Source organism: Artemia franciscana, chromosome 11, assembly GCF_032884065.1.
Source record: "Artemia franciscana chromosome 11, ASM3288406v1, whole genome shotgun sequence".
Lineage (NCBI taxonomy): Eukaryota > Metazoa > Arthropoda > Branchiopoda > Anostraca > Artemiidae > Artemia > Artemia franciscana.
Genome location: NC_088873.1, coordinates 20361051 through 20381359, shown reverse-complemented (window position 1 = coordinate 20381359; position 20309 = coordinate 20361051). Strand labels below are relative to the sequence as shown.

The 20309-nt window shown below is 35.2% G+C and overlaps 1 protein-coding gene across 4 annotated transcripts in view; it reads right to left on the bottom strand.

Moving 5' to 3' along the window:
- LOC136032945 (pre-mRNA-splicing factor CWC22 homolog) overlaps positions 1-17683 on the bottom strand; it is a 28100-nt gene extending 10417 nt beyond the window's left edge. Inside the window, exons 1-3 of one of the 4 annotated variants that reach the window (XM_065713421.1) lie at positions 17580-17683; positions 2069-3252; positions 316-652 (exon numbers count right to left, since the gene is read on the bottom strand). In XM_065713421.1, the coding sequence (XP_065569493.1) occupies positions 316-640 (325 nt within the window). In that variant the 5' untranslated portion in view covers positions 641-652; positions 2069-3252; positions 17580-17683. The remainder of the gene's footprint in view (positions 1-315; positions 653-2068; positions 3253-17579) is intronic. The other 3 variants (XM_065713423.1, XM_065713424.1, XM_065713422.1) reach the window with 3 other exon arrangements.
- Positions 17684-20309: the final 2626 nt, after the last annotated feature.

The window sequence follows — 20309 nt, the reverse complement described above, 5'->3', positions numbered from 1 at the left end:
CCACATGAATTATTTTTCTCCCAAATTAAGGTTCTTAACAAACTTTTCTTGAACTCGTGACGTGTCTAGACCGTTTATTCAGACCAGAAAATTCCAACACACCTATTTTGACAAAAAAAAAACGTGAAATTTTTTAAGAAAAAACTTATAAATGAACAATTAAACAATTACTGGTCGTTTCAAGAGATAAGAAATATACAATTATTGCTTGTTTAAAGGGATAAGATATACAATAAAAAGTTAGATTTTCTTCTTAGACAAATGTTCCCTGAAATTCAGACCAGAGCTGTGCTTTGTTAATAGTCTTAAGCTTACCAGAGCTTGAGCTGGATGATGAGGATGAACTTGTGCTTGACGTAGAGGAAGTTGAAGATGAACTTCCACTAGAACTAGTAGATGCTCTTCTTTTTCTTTTGGCAATTTTCTCTTTTGACTTCTTATGAGGCTTAATCCCATGTGTGTCAGCATGTTTACAATCAGAACCATTTGGGCATGAACCAGTTTTCGCCCAATATTTGCAAATGAAACCAGAAGTTCCGCCAGATTTCGCACCCAGTCTATCAAAAACACTTCCTTTCTTTGATTCTCTAGAAGTTGATTCATGCTTATCTGAACTCTTCTTTTTAGCTGTCTTTGTCATCTTTTAGTATGTCTGTAAAAAATTAGAAAAAAAAAGAAAGTTGCGAATGAATATCGAAGTTACAAAAGTAGGTAATAAAAAATAAAATTTCTAGCATCTTATAGATTAGGGATGATTGAACGTATCTGACAAATGAACCGAATAAGAAAAAAAAACATAACGCGTTCTTCCCAAAAAGTTTGCAAATGATACAAGATTAGACAGAACATCTATGGAATTCGGAGACACATTTTAATATAGAATTTGAAATCCCTGGTGTTTAAATGGGTGTGTTAAATGGATAAATGGATTCACTTGCGCTAGTTCACTCAAATTAATCCTTCTAATTAATTCATTTCTTTTTAGCTGTAAATTCAGGCCTACCATGATTTGCTGTATAACTAGAATTTTTTCTTCACATGAAGCACTAGTTCGACTTTTATAGCTTGCAAACGTTGCTTCTTGAATATATTTCACATTCAATTTTCCCCTAATAAATATCTCCCGCCCCTTTTAGTTTTTTCCTGTTAGCAAGACTTTTGATCTATCTGGTCATTCTTCATCTTAGGTGAAGAATGGCTAACTTACACAGGATGTTAGCATAACTGAACAGAGATGGTGGAGAGGATGTCCCCTTGAGACTAGTTACATGTTTTATCAGGGTTATCCTAACCTCACCCCTAATCCCCTGAACATGATCTAAAATTATTTTTCATCCTTTTAATACTAGTACTGAAACTCAAATCTTTGCTCCATTATGTGTTATAAAGTAGTTAAAAAAGAAAATTCCTTTCTATCAAAATCTTTTTTTCAGAAGTACATTTAAAAAAATCCAGGTTTAAAACTCAAAAACCAGGCAATTAGGAACAGATAACTAAGATCAGACATCAAAATGCAGGTATTACTGTTTAGTTGTTTCTAAAACATATTTCAGTAGGATTTTCAAGACTAAAATCATTCCTTTATTGTCTTTCATCCTTCTCTCTTAAGGACGATTTTGTAAAAGAACAACAGGAAGGACCAACTTTCGAGTATTGTACAGGAGTTGAGTAAAATCTAGGTTAAAAACTGTCTACTCCAAAGTCAGTCTGTTTTAAACAGTCTGTTTTTAAGTAACCCCCTCCTTCTGGTTCCCTGACCTTTTCTTTATTCTCTTAAAATTTCTCAAAGGAAATTAAAAATGTCTTAAAAATGTGCTGAAAATCCTGAGATTCAATTTTCAGCAAAATCACTTAAAAAAATGACAAAAAACAAATTAATGTTTGATCTACATTATATAAATTAAGCATACATACAGGTTGTTCAAAAATATAGGTGGGAGGGATTTTAATTGAATGTTCTTCTAGAAGAATTGGCATGTTAACAGAAAAAAACACTCGACACGAATATTCCAGATTCTATCTGTATTGACACTGTTTTCTCATCCTTTACATAGTGAGACAACCTTACATCCTTTGACATCCTTTCCAAAACATCCTTTACATGAAGTTAACATCATCCTCAAGGATCATAGAAGAAAAATCCTCAGCCACAACAAAATTAGATTGATGCTAAAAAATTACGCAGTTCCATACAGATAAAATGGCCGGGTAAGGCTTTAATTTCTAGATAGAGCACCAGTTTTTACTTTATTTTGCCTTTGGGAACATCAGCTTCACTTTTTTACTATATGAAATGGGTTGTCCCCTTTATGCCTGGATACCTGGTCCATAACAGGAGAGGCATTCTAATTATGGGCTTCAAATTCCTTTGCAAAACAAAACTACAATTTCTATATTGAAATAAAATATTTCTTCCAAATTCCAAGCCTTTCACGAAGCATATGATTTTACAATACGTCAAAGCTTCATTAAGAAACGATTTGTTTCTCTCATCTAAATTATACTGGCTTATGTTTTATTTCACATTAATAAGATTACTAATCCTTTAGAAGTTCATCATAATCATTACCCATACCAACTGTTTTAGTTTATGACTTTTAAATCAATAGATTACATCTTGTGCTTGAAGGGATTGTCCAGTTCAAGTTTTGCTTGTTGGCTGCTTCCGAATTTTCTCCAGACATCCACAATAGAGTCAAGACGAAAAGTTTCAAAAATATATAATTAGACTGCTGAACTAAAATGAACTGAATTACTATTCAATTCCTCTATAGGCTCATTATAATCATTCAGTGTTTTATGGTCCAGTTAACGACTGAAATATTATGCTCCTAGAATTTGGAAAATATTCACTTAATGAGGTTGCATATCAAAATGTGTTCATAAGCAGTAGACTTTCAATGTTCTGGGGATCTTTGTTTAACCTTGTATATCTAGGTGCATCTTCATATCAATCAACCAAGTTTTTAATCTTTGCTATAAGTTCTTTGCTGTCATCACTTATTTCAATTGTCTTATTGCGTGACTTGTGACCAGCAACAAGGGAAATGTTCTGCTTATGAACCCCAAGGCACTTAGCTAAAAATGATTGCAATTCTAAGTTAGCTTTTCCATCTTCTGGTGGTGCTTTTATTCTCAATTTTAATGAAATAGGCTCTACACTGCCATCAAAACTTTCAATTTTGTTATTGCCACCTTGAGGAATAACCTTCACATTCAATCGAAGTTTTCCACGTGTTGCCATAACAGAAACTAGAAAATAAGAACTTTGCAATCACATAAGGGGAAATAAACCTGGGCAATACAAATGCCTTATTTCATTATCTAAAAGGAAACAATTTATCATCCTATTTATAACTTTTCAAACAAAACATTATAAATGTTGGGAGGTATATACAGGCCCTCCAGTCCTGTCAGTGTTCAGTTGCTGAAAATTGGAAAACTGACTTTTAAGACAGAGTTTTATGGACAAAGTAAATTTTTATATTGTGGAATAAATTGTATACTCATTTCAAAGGTGACTTTTGAGATGGTGGGGGGGGGAGAGGTGGCTACAAACACCGATTTTCAGATTTTCAGCCGTGGATGGGCAATTGTACTATTTTTGAATAAGACCCATTTTCGATGGATTTTAGTCTCTTTTTGTAATTCCTAAACACTGTTTTGCCGGATGTGGCTAACAGTTACCGCCCTTGAACCAGATTCTATTCTGAATAATATTGAATTTTACTCAAAAAAGGAATTTGTTTAACCATATTTTAACTCTCGGTTATTATGTGCTGGAATTTGCCCTTTATTATGTAACCATGATGTGCGAGGTTGTATTGCAGAAGTACAACCTCCCCACCGACAGCCCAACTGCAAGACTCTCCTGGAGGCAAAATAAAGAAAAAAGTAGTGACTAGGACCTGTGCAGTTCCTGTGCCTCTGTTCTGAACGCCTCTAAATAATCACTTTTTCTAAATGGAAAAGGCACTAAAGTCACTTTTCTTGCGCATCTTGTTGTGGCTGACCCCTGTTTATATTACTACCTGTTGTATGTTTTTTTCTATGATCGTTTATTCAATTTCTGTTTGTTTTGGGTTTCACATATTCTTCAATAGTAATTTCTGGTCGTTTTGAGTTTGAGTAATTGTAGGTTTCTATGTCTTCTGATCTTAAGTTTAACAAGGCCTTTATTATTCTTTAGAAAACTTCTTTTCTGGAAACTTTTAAAAAAATTATTTTCTGTTCGTTTTTGATTGCCCAAGTTTCAAGTTTTTCAAAAATCCCTATTTCAAAATAATTTTTTATTCCAAAATAAATTATAAGTTTTGGCAAGAACTAATAAAATAAAACTGAATATTTTATTTATATAAAATGGTATTAATTGCTGAAAAGTCACCAGCTCTAGAATTTGCTTCACCCAGGATTGCATTTAGAGCTTTGACGTTTCTAGGCCAATGCGTTTTTATCGCTCCGTTTTTGCAAAATTTTTGGGAAAATCCTCAAAATTTAAGGAGGTGTGAAAGCCACAAGGCTTAGTGGGCCTATTGGTAAATCTTGGTCTGGTTTCACTGCAAATTCGTATTTTTAATGTTATAATAAGTCCAAAAGAAAATACCTGTAATTCAATCAATTTTAGTAAAGAGCCAATTACGTAGTAGGTCTTAAGCTTTTACCATTATGGAAACGGGCAGTAACCATATTCTTGTTTTTAGTCAAGAACATAGGTGTCTTGAACAGTTTTAGAAAGAGGTGATAAAATTAATCTGAATCCCTATAAATTTTGGAATAGAATATCGTTAATTAGTTTTTTTGGTTTGGTGGGAGAAGTATAGTAATTGCCTATTCTGCCCCACCTAACTCATCCATTCGATTTACATCGTTTTCAGTCCATTTTTCATTATTTTAACATCAATTATTGCACATTTTGAATATTTTCATCCCCACATTCAAAATGAAATCAGGCCCTTGGAAACCAAATTTGGTCACATTTTTATACTTTTTCACAGAGTAATCTTCATTGGCAACACTGAAGTTACATTTCAAATCTTCTTCTAGATATTTATATGGTCTCACTTAAATTATATTAGTGTTCCTATGGTGAAATACCGTATTGTTTGCATATAACTGTTATTTTTTTCAGATGTCTGTAACATGACAACAATTTTAGTTGTATTATAGCGTTCGTTGACGACCCTCCATGTTAATTCTTAGTTCGTTTTATTATCACTTTCATAGGAGTTACATGCTTTCCATCTTAATACAAATGAGCTTCCCTTTCCTAATCCAGCTTTTAATTGTTCTGCCTTCTTCCTTAATCCGGTGTCTAATTAAGTTAACTGGCTATGGGTAAACTGGGGAGTAATACTGGTAGCATCCAAGATAATTTACATCTAGCCTACTTTAAAATTTCGAGCTATAGATTTTATAATTATATTGGAAAAATCGTTTCTTATTAATATAATTTGATGTGTAAAGCCTCTAAAACACGATCAATATCTTGACAAAAATCGTGATAATGGTAATTACTTACTAACCACATGACTTTCTTTGGTTTTATTTAATCTATTGAATAAACCACTATTAAAAGCGTTATTTCATTTTACTGTAATGGTTCCACCACCTGCTGGAGCAGGTGTAAAAGTGCTTTCAGATTCATTTTCTGCTTTAAAGGAATCCAAGGATTGGGCTTTATCTGCATACTAAAACATATTAGTAGCTGCGCTTTGAATATAATCATCAGAATAATTCTAATAGATTTTTAACAGTAGTCGTTATACCTACATAATACTTTGAACACACTTTCTATTCATAATATATTCAACATTTCTGAACACATTAAATTAATTATTTGTTGACATAGCTTCGTCATTATTTTGCAAATTTGTTCCATCCAATTGTGTTATATTCACTTTTGCATGAAAGTAGCTATCACTTGGGAGAATCCAAAATTCCACATCTTTTAAAATAAAATTATAATTGAATTGTTGAGATACATTCACATTGCTCTCTATGATTTCTGTATATTTATATCTGGTGGCAGGATCATCAATAATAGGTTTTTCAAATAATTCCCAATAAGAAGGAACATTTTGATTCACTGACATTATTAAGCAAACTTTAAAAGATTTTCAAACAGAAGAGGTAGATCCTCGATTGTCACTGAGGTCGTCAACAAGAGCATCACTGGCGATTTAGTTCAAGTCCCTCCCCTATAATCACTACATCCAATTAGCCTTTCCTCTGTTCATCAAGATGTTTATTGAAGTATATCTTATCATTTGAAACTATATCTTTTAGAGATTTAACTCTCATTGCCGTATTCCAATCTTTTCCGTATTCAATCGCTCTATTTTTCAGTAATTCCAGGCAATGTTTAATCATAGTGATATGCATGGAACAAACTTCATCTTTTATATTTTCTATGTAAGTCTTGAATAATTGAAAATCGACAATATTTAAAAGAGACTACCAATCCCGCTACCATACTGTCTTGTATACAATAATTGTTTCTTATTGATCAACATTTATTATTGATAAATTTTATTAAATAATTTTATTAAACTTCTTTCAAATCCAAAACACATTCAATATGCTCTCCATCCAGATCAATTAATCTATATTTGATCAGTTATAGTAATTGCCTTTCTATAGGAATCTCACAAAGAAGCGTTCCAGGTTCTGTTTTTGGGGAAAACCCCAGATCACAGTAGAGGTTGTATTCCCATTCACAATTGAACTATCTATCCGCTAACGAGCACTTCATATGTATTTTATCAACATTTCTTATAATATTACGAACTTTAGTGCCTTCATTATATTTCTACTTAGTTCAAACACAAATAAAATATAAAACATAGGTCACTATTAAGCCAAAATTTATAATACTCTTTCAAAATAATAACAAATTTTATTGTTGCTAGATTGAACGGTATACTGATGGGGCATCGATATAGGGATAAATTGAAATAACGAATTAAGAAATAATTTAAATCATCATCATCATACAACCCATTGGGAACAACGCTAACCCATTCATTCTTATTTTTTTTCCCTGTATTCAAACGTTTTGTTTTTAATTTGATCACTAATATTATATATTGAGTACCATAGTGTATATTGAGATAAAGCTATCTCATAATCAGTGTTTCGATCTTAGGTGATCGTAAGACTGTTCAATTTCACTAATAATAACAAAAATCATTTAGTAGAAAAGTATTTTTCTTCATAAAATTCAAATTCCAAGATAATTATTGTAAATAGTATTATAGTCATTTCTGTTAATAGTTTTATTTTGAATAATGAATCGAGTAGGTCAATGGCCTCACTTCTCACTTCGTCAGCTGGATTTCCAGCAGTTCATCATTTTCAGTTCATCCTTCAGAAGTTCGTCAGTTCATCAGCAGTTCATCATGAACTTTGAATTCTCTCAAAAGTTCATCATTTATCCCCAAATCAACATAAGCAATGAAATTTAGCTTATTCGGGGGTAAAACAGCTTGAATTAAGTGAGCTTGATTGCTTGCTTGTAAACTTAATGCATTGCTTAAAGATTGATCAAACTGTTCTCAAATTCATGTAATTTTCATGTAATTTATCAGTAATCATATTTATAGTTTTATCTTCTGCTTCAACTAATGGAGCACATAACCTTGATAATTTTTCAGGGGGAGGGGTATAGGGCCATGGAGGAACAAGGGTCAGCTCCCACAAGTTTTTTAGTAAAAAATTGTTATGGCACTTGGTATTAACCAAGTGACACATAGCAATCGCCAATTCTGTCGGTCTGTCTGTCTGTTGGTCCTGGTTTTGCTACTTTAGGCACTTCCAGGTAAGCTAAGACGATGAAATTTGGCAGGCATATTAGGGACGGGACCAGCTTAAATTAGAAATAGTCGTTTTCCCAATTTGACCATCTGGGAGGGGGGGGGGGTGGGGGGGGGCGGGTTAATTCGGAAAAAATAGAAAAAATGAAGTATTTTTAACTTATGAATGGGCGATGGGATCTTAACGAAATTTGATGTTTGGAATGATATTGTGTCTCAGAGCTCTTATTTTAAATCCCGACCGGATCTGATGACATTGGGGGAGTTGGAGGGGAGAAACCTAAAATCTTGGAAAACACTTAGAGTGGAGGGAACGGGATGAAACTTGATGGGAAAAATAAGCACAAGTCCCAGATACATGATTGGCATAATCGGATCGGATCCGCTCTCTTTGGGGTAGTTGGTGGGGGGGGGGGGTAATTCTGACAAATTAGAAAAAATGAGGTATTTTTAACTTACGAACGGGTGATCGGATCTCAATGAAATTTGATGTTTAGAAGGATATCGTGTCTTAGAGCTCTTATTTTAAATCCCGACCGGATCTGGTGACATTGGGGGGGGGGGAGTTGGGAGGGGGAAACCTAAAACTTGGAAAACACTTAGAGTGGAGGGATCGGGATGAAACTTGGTGGGAAAAATAAACACAAGTGCTAGATACATGATTGACATAACTGGAACGGATCCGCTCTCTTTGGGATAGTCTGGGGGGAAGGTTATTTCTGAAAAATTAGAAAAAATGAGGTATTTTTAACTTACGAACGGGTTATCGGATCTCAATGAAATTTGATATTTAGAAGGATATCGTGTCTCAAAGCTCTTATTTTAAATCCTGACTGGATCTGGTGACGTTGGGGGAAGTTTGGGGTGGGGGAACCTAAAATCATGGTAAACGCTTAGATTGAAGGGATCGGGAAAAAACTTGGTGGGAAAAACAAGCAGAAGTCTTACATACGTGATTTAAATAATTGGAATGGATCCGATCTATTTAGGGGGGGGGGGGTAATTCTAAAAAATAAGAAAAAATAACGTATTTTCAACTTACGAAGGAGTGATCAGATCTTCATGAAACTTCATATTTAGAAGGACCTCGTAGCTCAGATCTCTTATTTTAAATCTCAACCGGATCGAGGGTAATTGGGGGGGGGGCAGTTGGGGGGGACCGGAAATCTTAGAAATTACTTAAAGCGGTGAGATCAAGATGAAACTGGATAGGAAGAATAAAAATCTGTCTAAGATACGTGACTGACATAACCGGACCGGATCTGCTCTCTTTGATGGAATTGGAGGGGGTAATTTTGAAAATTGAGGTATTTGTAACTTACGAAAGGGTGACCAGATCTTAATGAAATTTGATATTTACAAGGATCTTGTGCTTTAAAGTTCTTATTTAAATTCCGACCAGATCCTGAGACGTTGGGGGGAGCTGGAGGGGGAAACCAGAATTCTTGGAAAATGTGAAAATTTGGGTATTTTTATCTTACGAATATATGATCGGATCTTAGTGAAATTTGGTTTTTAGAAAGAATTCATGTCTCAGAGCTCTTATTTCAAATCCCGACCAGATCGTTCGACACTGGGGGGAGTTGGAGGGGGAAATTTTGGAAAAACACTTGGAGTGTAGGAATCAGGATGAAGCTTGGTGGATAGAATAAGCAAATGTCCTTGACACGTGATTGACAGAATCGTACTGGACTCGCTCTCTTTGGGGGAGTTGGGCGGAGGGGTTCACTGATTTGGCGAGTTTGGTGTTTCTGGACTTGCTAGGACGATGGAAATTGATAGGCGTGTCAGGGAGCTGCACAATTTGACTTGTTAAAGTCGTTTTCCCAGATTCGACATCCTGGGGAGCTAAAGGGAGAGGAAAAATTAGAAAAAAATTAGGTATTAATAACTTACGAGTGGGTGATCGGATCTTAATGCATTTTGATATTTAGAAGGACATCGTGACTCAGAGCTCTTATTTTAAATCCTGACCGGCATTAAGCCTCTTATTTTCCTTTTTAAATCAATCTATTGATTCATAGAATTTTGTTAGAGCTCATACCATATGATCTCTTGGCTCTTAGCTCTTCTCGCATCGTCACAAGTGCCATATGAGCTCTTAGCCCTTGTTAATAAGTAGTTTTTTTTTGTTTTTTGAGGGGGGTCAGGCCATGGACGGAGATGGGTGAGTTGCCATAATTGTTGGAATAAAATATCGTTACAAACTTCCTTTTTTGGGGGAAGGGGAGGGCCATGCAGAGAAGGCCAGGGGTCAGCTCATTTAAGTTTTAAAATAAATAAAATTCATAAGCTTTTTCAGTGGGGTGGGGGTTTGGTTTATCTAATATTTAAACTATTTTCAAAACCCTCACCTAAAAACCTTATGTGCCCCCCCTCGGATATAATACACAACACTAGCCCCAGGGCTCTAGGGGGTTGTGTTGACCCTGGAGTTTTTGTTATCCAATCTCTTGACTCAATTTAACAAAATGACCATCACAAAAATCGATCGGATGGATTTGGGGCAAAAAGTATGATGGTTAGCAGCCCTCTAGTCCTTTTTGACTCTTAAGAAAGTAACTATAACTTTCAATTTTCAATAGACTGAGCCCTGACGAGGTTATATGATCATTCCTTCCATAAAAGCCTTATTTGCACCCAGTACATAATTTACAACACTTGCCTCTGGGTCCTGGGGGGCTGCATAAACGCCAGAATTTTTATCATATAATCTTTGGTCTATTTTTTGATAAAATGAAAATCTAAAAAATTTGATCAGACGTATTTGGGGAAGACGGTTTGTGGGAGGGGGCTAGTTTCCATCATATTACTTTGGACTACCAAAAAGGAAATGGGAATTTTAAATGTCGAGCCATTTGAGTCCCCTCCAAAGTCAATCTCTTCATAAAAACCTTAAATGCCTACTGGCATAATTTCTAACCTTCAGGCTTTAGGGAGGGAGGGTTTGTTGACTACTCTCCAATCACTTTTGACTCTTATAAAGGGCACTGGAAATTCCGATTTTCAATCGATTGAGTTCCCTCTGAATTTTAGGCTATCATCTATTCCATAAAAGCCTTATATGCCCTGGGCAAAACTGCCTTTGGGTTCTGGGGTAGGCTGTTTTATCCCTGGAGTTTTTTAAAAATATGATATTTGGTCAATTTTGAACAGAATAGCTTTATAAAAAACTCGATTGGACGCAATTGGGGAAAATAGAATTGGTGTGTGTGTGTGGGGGGGGGGGGGGTAGTTGCCATTGGATCACTCTTGACTCTTGAAAAAGGAAGCTAGAACTCTGAATATCTAATAATTAGAGTCCCCTCCGAAGTTTATACAACCAATTTCCCCATAAAACTTTATATGATTTGGAGGCTTAACTTACACTTGCCTCTGGGTTCTGGGGTGGGCTGTGTTATCTCTGGAGTGTTTGTTATATGATTTTCGGGCAATTCTGAACAAAATAGCTATCTAAAAATTATATTCGACGCATTAGGGAAAATAGGGTTGTTGGGGAGGGGGGCTAGTTGCCATCGGATCACTTTTTACTCTTAAAACGGGAGCTAGAACTTGGAATATCTAATCATTTGAGTCCCCTCCAAAGTTATACAACCACCTCCCCCATAAAATCTCAGGGGGGGGGGGTATTTTGGCTTTGAAGTTTTCTTTATTTGATCTTTTGACTATTTCAAAGAAAATTGCTATCTCAAAACCATTAGACCTGCTAAAGGAAAAGAGGGGGTAGAGGGGGGGGGGTAGATGTTCAAAATCACTTTTGACTCTTAAAAAGGTATCTGGAACTTTCAATTACCATTCAAATGAGCTACTTCTGAACCTCTGTGATAAAGCTTATAACACTTCCCCTAGGCTCTGGGGGGACATTATAAATCCTAATTTACAGTCGAATGAGCCGCCTACGAAGTTTGGACTACCATCCTGTCCATAAAAACCATATGTGCCTCTGGGGCACAATTTACAAGAGTTGCCCCCAGGTTGTGGCGGGCAGTGTCATCAAAGGAGTCAGGCAATCAGATTGGATGCTCTCTCTCTGAAGTTTATACAAGCGTCGCCTATATTAAGAACCATATAAGGCCCCAGGGCACAACTTACAAGACCTGCTTCCAGGTCTTAGGGGGGGGGGTTGATACTGCAGCTTTCGTCATATGATCTTTGAACTGTTTTCAACAAAATGGCCGTTTCAAAACTGTTATTTGATGTATTTGAGGAAAAGTGTTTTTTTTTTTTTGGGGGGGGGGGTAGTTGCCTTCCAATCTCTTTTGACTCTTAAAAAGGTAACTAGAACTTTCAATTTCCAATCAAATGAGCCCTCTCTGAAGTTCATACAAGCATCCATTCTGTATGAACCATAGATGCCCCTAGGGTATAACTTACAATGCCTGCCCCCAAACCCTGGGTGGGGGGGGGGGGGGTGGTGACCCTGGACTTTTTGTTACATGAATTTTTGAATATTCCTAAAAATGGCTATCTCAAAATTTGGGGGAAACAGAGCATACGGAGGGAGGGCTACTTGCCTGCCAATCACTTTTGACTCTTAAAAAGGGCACTAGAACTATGAGTTAATAATCAAATGAGTTCCCTCTGTGGTTTATACAATGATCTCTTTCACATGAAGTGCCTCTGTGAAAATAATAATAATAAACAATAAAACATTGTAGCTGTTTAATGAACTTTACCATAGGCAATGCTATAGTGTTGCCTCTAATTGTTCTGCTGAGAATACTGAATATAAAAAACTAGCTTATGTTAAATGAATTAAAACTGTGAATAATGATAGCCTAGAAGGAGAGGTATCCAGATAGCTAAGAAACATACTTACCTTTACAATTAGAATTTCATCCTGAATCCATTGGCATTTGTTTCTGTTGCAAGTTCAATTTTAACTCAACCAAACTTAAACTAAGCTATCCTTTCTAACCTTACCTAGATAAATAGCCCATATATTTATTGATTCTCAATTTTGGTAAAATTAATTATAGTTAAGTTTTAACAAGATTGATGCAAACGCAAGTATAGAATCTGTATCTAAAATAAGAGAAAAGGTGTCATCTTTGAGGGTCTGTTTAATCTCCTTGAAATCCAACTGATTGATGAATCTGGTTTTTGCACTCGAGATTCTCCTTTTTAATCTGCCCTCTGACAATTACCTCTGTCAAACAATTTCACAATCAACTTGTTTCAGGGAAGGTCAAGCTTCCAACACTACTGATCTGCTTAATCTCAGTAATCCTGACCTTTTTATTAAGAATATAATAACCACACCCAATGATAATAGCAACCATGTTGTAATTATTTCAGAGTTATGTTTGCCTACTCCCCTCTCCCAAGCAACAAAAATACACCAATTACAAACTAGTCTCCAAAATACCAATGTCAATTGAGAACAGCTTATCATCAATGATATTGATGAGAGTTGGTCTAATGTAAAAACTGTAATTTTGCATGCTGAAAAGTAGCACACCCAAATTTTTTGGGCTAAATAGGCCAAAAATCTATTTTTATTTAAGAATTAAAACAAGTAAGCTAATTAATAGAAAACATCAAGCATGGAATTGTTACAGGAAAAAGAAAACCTCAGAAAATTATCAACTCTTCAAAACTTTTTGAAACCAGAAAAGCAACGTTATCAAGCAATTGAAGAGAATGTTTCAGGAACAATTGGCAGAGGATGCTAGGGACAATCCTAAATCTTTCTGGCATTATGCCTCTCAAAAATGTCATAGTAGATGCATAGTCCCTGATATGCTAAATGATAGTCAACCAGTTACTGATTCTGAGCCAAAATTTTCAACCAACTATTTGCATCTGTTTTCTCCTCCACTTCCAGTATTATTTTCCCCCACCTCCTATATATGATGTATCACATAATGTGGAACCTAATCTGATTAACAATACAATAATACTAAAGGAACGTATGTTCCTCAAAATGAATAAATCCCCTGTTCCAGACTGCATTCCTCAATGAATATCAAACAGTTTTGTATCATCCTCTTTCCTTACTGTTAAATTTTTCTAGACTACCTCTGTATTGGAAAACCTTCCATATCATTCCAATATTTAAGAAAGGTAGAAAGGACCTTGCTGAAAATTACCAACCTATTTGCATTACATCAGTAGTTGTTAAGGCTCTTGAAAGAATTATCAATTCTGCAGTTAATAGACATCTTCAAGCAAATGAACTCTTGCGCAGCTCACAGCATAGCTTTTGTTCTGGAGATCTGTTGATACCAGTCTCCATGAATCATAAGACTGTATCACTAAGTTACAGATCAGCACAGTGCACCTGGTAACTAAAGAATCCAGAACACAACTCAAACTGTCAACTCTGGAGCTCAACAAGGAGAAATCCTTAGATTGCTCCAAGCTGCAATTTCAGGTATAGGGCCTAAAATTGAATTTGCAATGGAAACAAATTTGATATTTGGATTCTGGACGAAATTCTTATTTTAGAGGTAAGCTTGTTTCTTTGCTATCTGAATAGGCTACTCTGTTAATCAAGTTGTTAACAAAAAGAAACATGGCCATCTGAGTAAGTAAACAAGCTTAAAGCAATCTAAAAATGCATATCTTTTTTTTCTGGCAAATACCTTCTGGAGAACCACCATTCTTAAACTTAAACACCTAAAAATAGCTAAAGGGTAGAATAGCAGGCTTACTTGACAATAACTTCCTAGGCTATTTGTGATTTAAAGAACAAATATCAAGCAATAGAAGTTACAATTTTACAATCAGAAGACAATAAGCTTTCTGTTAACATTTGAATAAAATTATAACACTGAAAGGATATATACATCAAAATAGAATAATAGGTGTTTCCAAAACAGGGTTTCCTAGGTAAGTCAATAAAATAATAATTTCATGTGTTTAGTCTTGAATAATTTAAATAAAAACTATGTTGATGCATAGCTTAAATTTCCAGCTATTCATTGATATATCAAATTCTTCTCAGTTCCTCTTTGGTGAGGGTTCAGGTTTTACATTTTTGCTCAATTGTATACTGATTTTTTATCCTATATAGGCCTAAGATCAACTCTGGCCCTATATTTAGCTTAGTTACATAAGTTACTGCCAAGGATAGAAAGTAGCACCTCATGTACAACTTGGCCCAATTTTTTTGAATTTTTTTTTTTCTGTAAGCATGAACTATTCCTGTAGTATGGTATTATTCTGTATACTGTTGTTGCTGCAGAGAAAATACACTCTGCACCACCAAACTAATATTTAAATAATTATCAATAGCACACTTATTAAATATCAAATCACTTTTTTCCCTCTCTCTCTCCTCTCATGACTAGTAACAGGCAAACATCATATTGGTACAATGAAAACTACAACCAATTGGAAATACTGTCAAAGACAAGAATATTCCCAATACCTCTAATATATATATATTTCTTTATCTTTTCTAACAACTAAAACTGAAAAACTAGGGGGGGTGGGGTGGACATCTTCAGACCTAATGAGTCAATTTTTCTGATTAGGATATTTCTCTCAATTACGGAATGGAGACATTCTGAAATGATGTGGTCAATTGTTTCATTGATATTGTATACTGCTACAAAACAAACATGACTAGCTATCTGAAAGATGGTAGAAAGCTTAGTATAATCTAGTCATTGCATGTCCAGTTCTCAGACAGAAAATAGTGTTTATGATTTTCCTATTTGGGTGAATGAAGTGATAGAGGATACAATGCCCAGCTAAAGACAAAACATATATATCTGTAGCTCCAATACAGGTTCTATTAATTCTCAAAAAAAAAAGTTGAAGCAGAAATTATTAACTTTGAGGTTTCATTTACCATTGAAGCAACATTCCAAGAAATAGGGTAGTGAATAACCTTTTTTGTAATACTGTTGCCCTTAATCATTACATGAGAAGGAACCCAAATCATTATAAGTTGAAAAGCCAGGGAAGACATTATTTTCAAATCTTTGTTGTAAAAGTAAAATGATTAGAATGACTCTTCCTTGCCTCTTTTTCAGATCAAAAAGAACACATTTAGAATCAGAGAGGATAACAAAAGTACTTGATCTAGCCTTCAGTAAAGTATCCAGTGCTTTTTGGAGAGAAAGACATTCTAAATGGAAAATAGGGATTCTACCTGAAACTCCAATTCTAAATTTAAGTCTTAGTTGAAGTTGAGTGATGAAATTGATTTTCACAAACATCTTCATGATATGAACTGTTGTTATTTTTTGATAATTTGTCATTTTTAAGAGCTCAAAAAGTGCTCAAATTTGAGTTTACAGTACAAGCAATTATTATATTCATAAATAGCATAAAAAAGGCATCAAATGCTGAGTTTACTTTATTGGTAAGTCAGTTATATGAACTGCTATAATTTTACCAAATTTTTAACATTGAAGAAATGCACATAAGTTCCTAAATTCTTTGGTGTAATTAGAATATGGGAATGCTGACTGATAGAAATTCAATGCAATAGTAATAGCAATAATGTTAAAGGGACTCTTGGGTGGGTTGAATCCCATAGAGGATGGTGAAGACTCAAATCACTGATGATTGGTTTGAGTTAAGGTCTAATAGTTTATTGAAGATGGATTTTTGAAAAAAAAGTTTATGTATATACATATTAACAACTGACAGAGGAGGTTGTTTATCAATCTCAACCTTTGTACCAATGCTTCCATAGATGATTAGAAGTCAACATTAACCACCAAGCTAATCTTATCATTTCTCATAAGTGTTGAAAGGCCTTCAATATTTTGAGAAGTGAGACTAGAATTCCTATCTTTACTATGTAGCCTATTGAATAACTTTTAACATTAAATTTTTGACCAGAGAACAGATGTGATTCTTGGATGTAAACACTTTCTGGGGATTTAATATCAGAAAACATTTTAAGCTTAACCAGACAATCCATGGGTAAACCTTTTGTGTTCAATTGAACTAATGCCATTATATACAGCATTTTGTCTTTGAAACTAAACATTATTTGGTTTTGGAATAAGTGACAGCACACTTGTATTTATTTTTAGCATTCCCAAAATAATTTTATCAGGGAAATCCTTTTTCAAAAAATAATAGAATTAGCTCATCAGATGAATCTAACTTTCTTTAGCTCCAACACCTTGTTCAGGACTGATTGTTTGTTAATCTTCAAACAATGTTCACCAGTAATTGTGGCAACCAAAGTTGTACTCTTTGGGAAATCTTTAATTAGCTTTCTTACAAGCATTACTCATTTCATAATTAGACTAAGAGAATGTCTAAAGGAACCAGACTGAAATATATTTAGATTTTCTTACCTTCTTCTTCTTTTTCAGCAGACAGGGGCTTTTCAGTAAATACTATTCAGCCCTTTTTCTTTTGACTCACTCTGTGAGATGTACAGGGCTATGGAGCTGGTTTGTCTTATATAATTTGTATCTGCTCAGATTTCTTGTAGTATATCTTTTGATACTAGAAGTTGGAGCATAAGAGAATATATATTGAGTTCTGTGCTCTGTGTCTGAGTATGGTCAGCAAGACTCTTGGCTTTTAGTGGAATTTTGAGGCATTTGAAGCATTCTAACGTTTTACATTGCAGGATTTACTGTGCAGAAGTCAGCATAATAAATTCATTCATACATTCATTCATCGTAATACATGATCTATTGTTTCATTAGGCTATTAAGATTGCATGACCTGCAAAGGGGGAGGAGGGAACTTCATCATTTGAATTAGAGATCTGATATAAAAATGCCTGAAAATTTAGCCCATTTGAACCTGGCCAAATTCTACGATAAATCTTGGAAAAGTGCTTACTGGGGAAAGGTGATAGGTTGGATCCTTGTTATTTTCTACCAAACTCGCCTTTATTTTTCTTCTGTTTCTTCTGTGTGACTAGGAGCAGCGTGTCCACTTCATAATTTATTAAATCCCTAAAAGGCTGGTGGCAAATCCAAATTCGCAATGCCAGAATCCCTAAAGGTTTTCCCATTTTTTGACTTCATTTCCCATTTTTTGACTTCAAATCACAAGTAAAGCCTCGTTATGCTGACTGAAGTGTTAGCATCGCATTGAGTGATGTCTATTTATTCAAAACCCAAGCACCTATAAAAAATAGCATCAATAAGCTGGGGGTAAATAAACAATGCACACACTAAGCAATTTGTAAGCAAGCAATACTGCATCTTTCTTTCTTGTTTTCTTCTCCAAGATAGTGCTTGCGAGGTCACATGTCGGATCGTGTTGGGGGCTTTACGACATGTTCTCTTTTCTGGTGCGTTGCGGTTTGAGGTTGGTGGTCGCCGGCCGCGAGTACATGGTGCCCCTGACAGGTGATGTGTCTACCGCGGTAGGCCCTACTGTGGAAGGCTCAGCTAATGTAGACTTTGCTGGCGAAAGCCCCACCGGGGACGATCCAATGACTGTCGATGGAGGTGGTAGAGCTGGGGTTTTCTCACTTTTGCTGGTGACGTTATCTGTTATCTGTTCGCTTTCAGTGTGGGGTGTTTGGGGATCATCGGCTCTGTGGCCGGCCATGCCAGTAGTGTATGAGTGGCTGTGCGAGGATGGTTGTCTGGATATGTGAATCCTGTTCCTTCTTAGTCTTGAGCCATCAATTATTTCAACGATGTAAGATCGCGGGTTGCTATGCCGTGCGGTTATCTTTCCCTTTGTCCATGTGTCATTCGGTTTTCGTTGGATTAAAACAGTATTTTCAACCTCAAATTCAGGAAGAGGTTTCGCAAATTTGTCATGATGGGATTTCTGGTGTCCCTGCAAGACATTTCGATTATAGAGGAAGTCCGACTAGGTGACGACCTTTGGTTTCAGGTGTTGGTACGTAGAGGGTAGGGAGGATCTAAGCTGTCGACTCTGAGGTAGCTGTGCGGGTGTGGCGAAGTTGTCTACCGGGCTGTTACGGTACTCTAGGAGAGCTATGTACGGTCGTTACCGCTATCCTTTGATTTTGACAGGATTCTTTTACATGAGAAGTAATAGCAGTATTATTCTTGTATTGTTAAATGAAGTAACAACACTTGCAGCAATATTATCCATTATTATTATCTATTATCATTATTATTATCATTATTATTATCCATTATTAGCATCTACATGTTGCCTTTTGGTCCATCGTTTGCTAGTGTCCGTTGATGGTAGTTCAATAGTTTTTTGTTTTCTTGCAAATCATGGATGTTGGTGAATGAATCACTTTTTTGGTTGTCGGTTATTTGACCTTAATTCTCCTAATTTTGCTTTTATTGAATTTTATTCTTCTTTTAATTTTCATTGGTTTGTTTTTCATTATGACTCTCCACGTTAGTTTATAGCATTTTCTTCGTCCCTTTTTGAGATTTTTCTTAAACATTTTGTTTGCAATGAAGAAGAGAGGCAGTAGTTATCTTTAACAGATCTTCCATCTTCGTTGTACATATAATATAGATTCTCGACAGCATGGGTCGTGGTTAAAGGGTAACCGTTGCTAGGACCTCTAGATAAAGTCAAATAAATAAAAATCAAATATTAGGCTCACGAATTTTCATTTTTTGTCTTATGTTTCCAAGATTGCACGCTTGTTTTTAACTGCGTAAAACTTGCGACAATACAACATTCTTCGCTGTCCCATTGTCTGTACATATAAATAGATTGTCAGGTTTACCGACTCTTGAACATGCAACATATAATTATCCATGGGAAAAACAATCCGTATTCAGATCTATACGTCATTATTCTAATGATTGCCCTTGAGCTTTGTTGATGGTGATTACTAATCAAACATTCCCCGTGTCCCCATCGTCAATTATATATCCCCCCTGGCGTCCCCGTTGTAGTTGTGTCCCAGTCGTCATTTATAGTCGACAAACATGACGTCAGTCAACACATACGTCCCAGTCGTCATTTGTGTCCCGGTGTCCCAGTCTGTAATTTCTCTTTGAGTGTCCCAGTCGTCATTTATATTCCCTGTGTCCTGGTCTGTATATACATTCTTTTTGAATTGATATATGATGAAATAATTTTTTGTTTATTTCCTTTTTAGTTTCTTTTTGGTTTTTACCTTTTTTTAGCCTTTTTAGCTTTTTTTGTAGTTTTCATCTTTTTTAGTTTTTTTAATTTTTTTTTTAGTTTTCTTTTTCTCCTTTATTTTTCAGTTTTTTTCCTTTTTCTAGTTTTTTTTTCTTTTTCAGTTTTCTTTTCTTTTTACCTTTTTTCCTTTTCTAGTTTTTGCCTTTTTTAGTTTTTTTCTTCTTTTGTATTAATGCTAAAGCCAAGGTTCGAACCTGGAACCTCTCTGACCTGGTACCTGGAACACAACGCTTTACCAACTCAGCTACTTCGGCTTGAATACAATTACCTTTTTTATTTTTTTTTTTAGTTTTCTTTTTCTCCTTTATTTTTCATTTTTTTTCCTTTTTTTAGTTTTTTCTTTTCAGTTTTTAGTTTTTTTCATTAGTTTTTTTTTGTAGTTTTTACCTTTTTTTTTAGTTTCCTAGTTGGTGGGGGCGCTTCGCGCCATATTAGTTACGCGCCATTGTAGTTGTGTCCCTATGT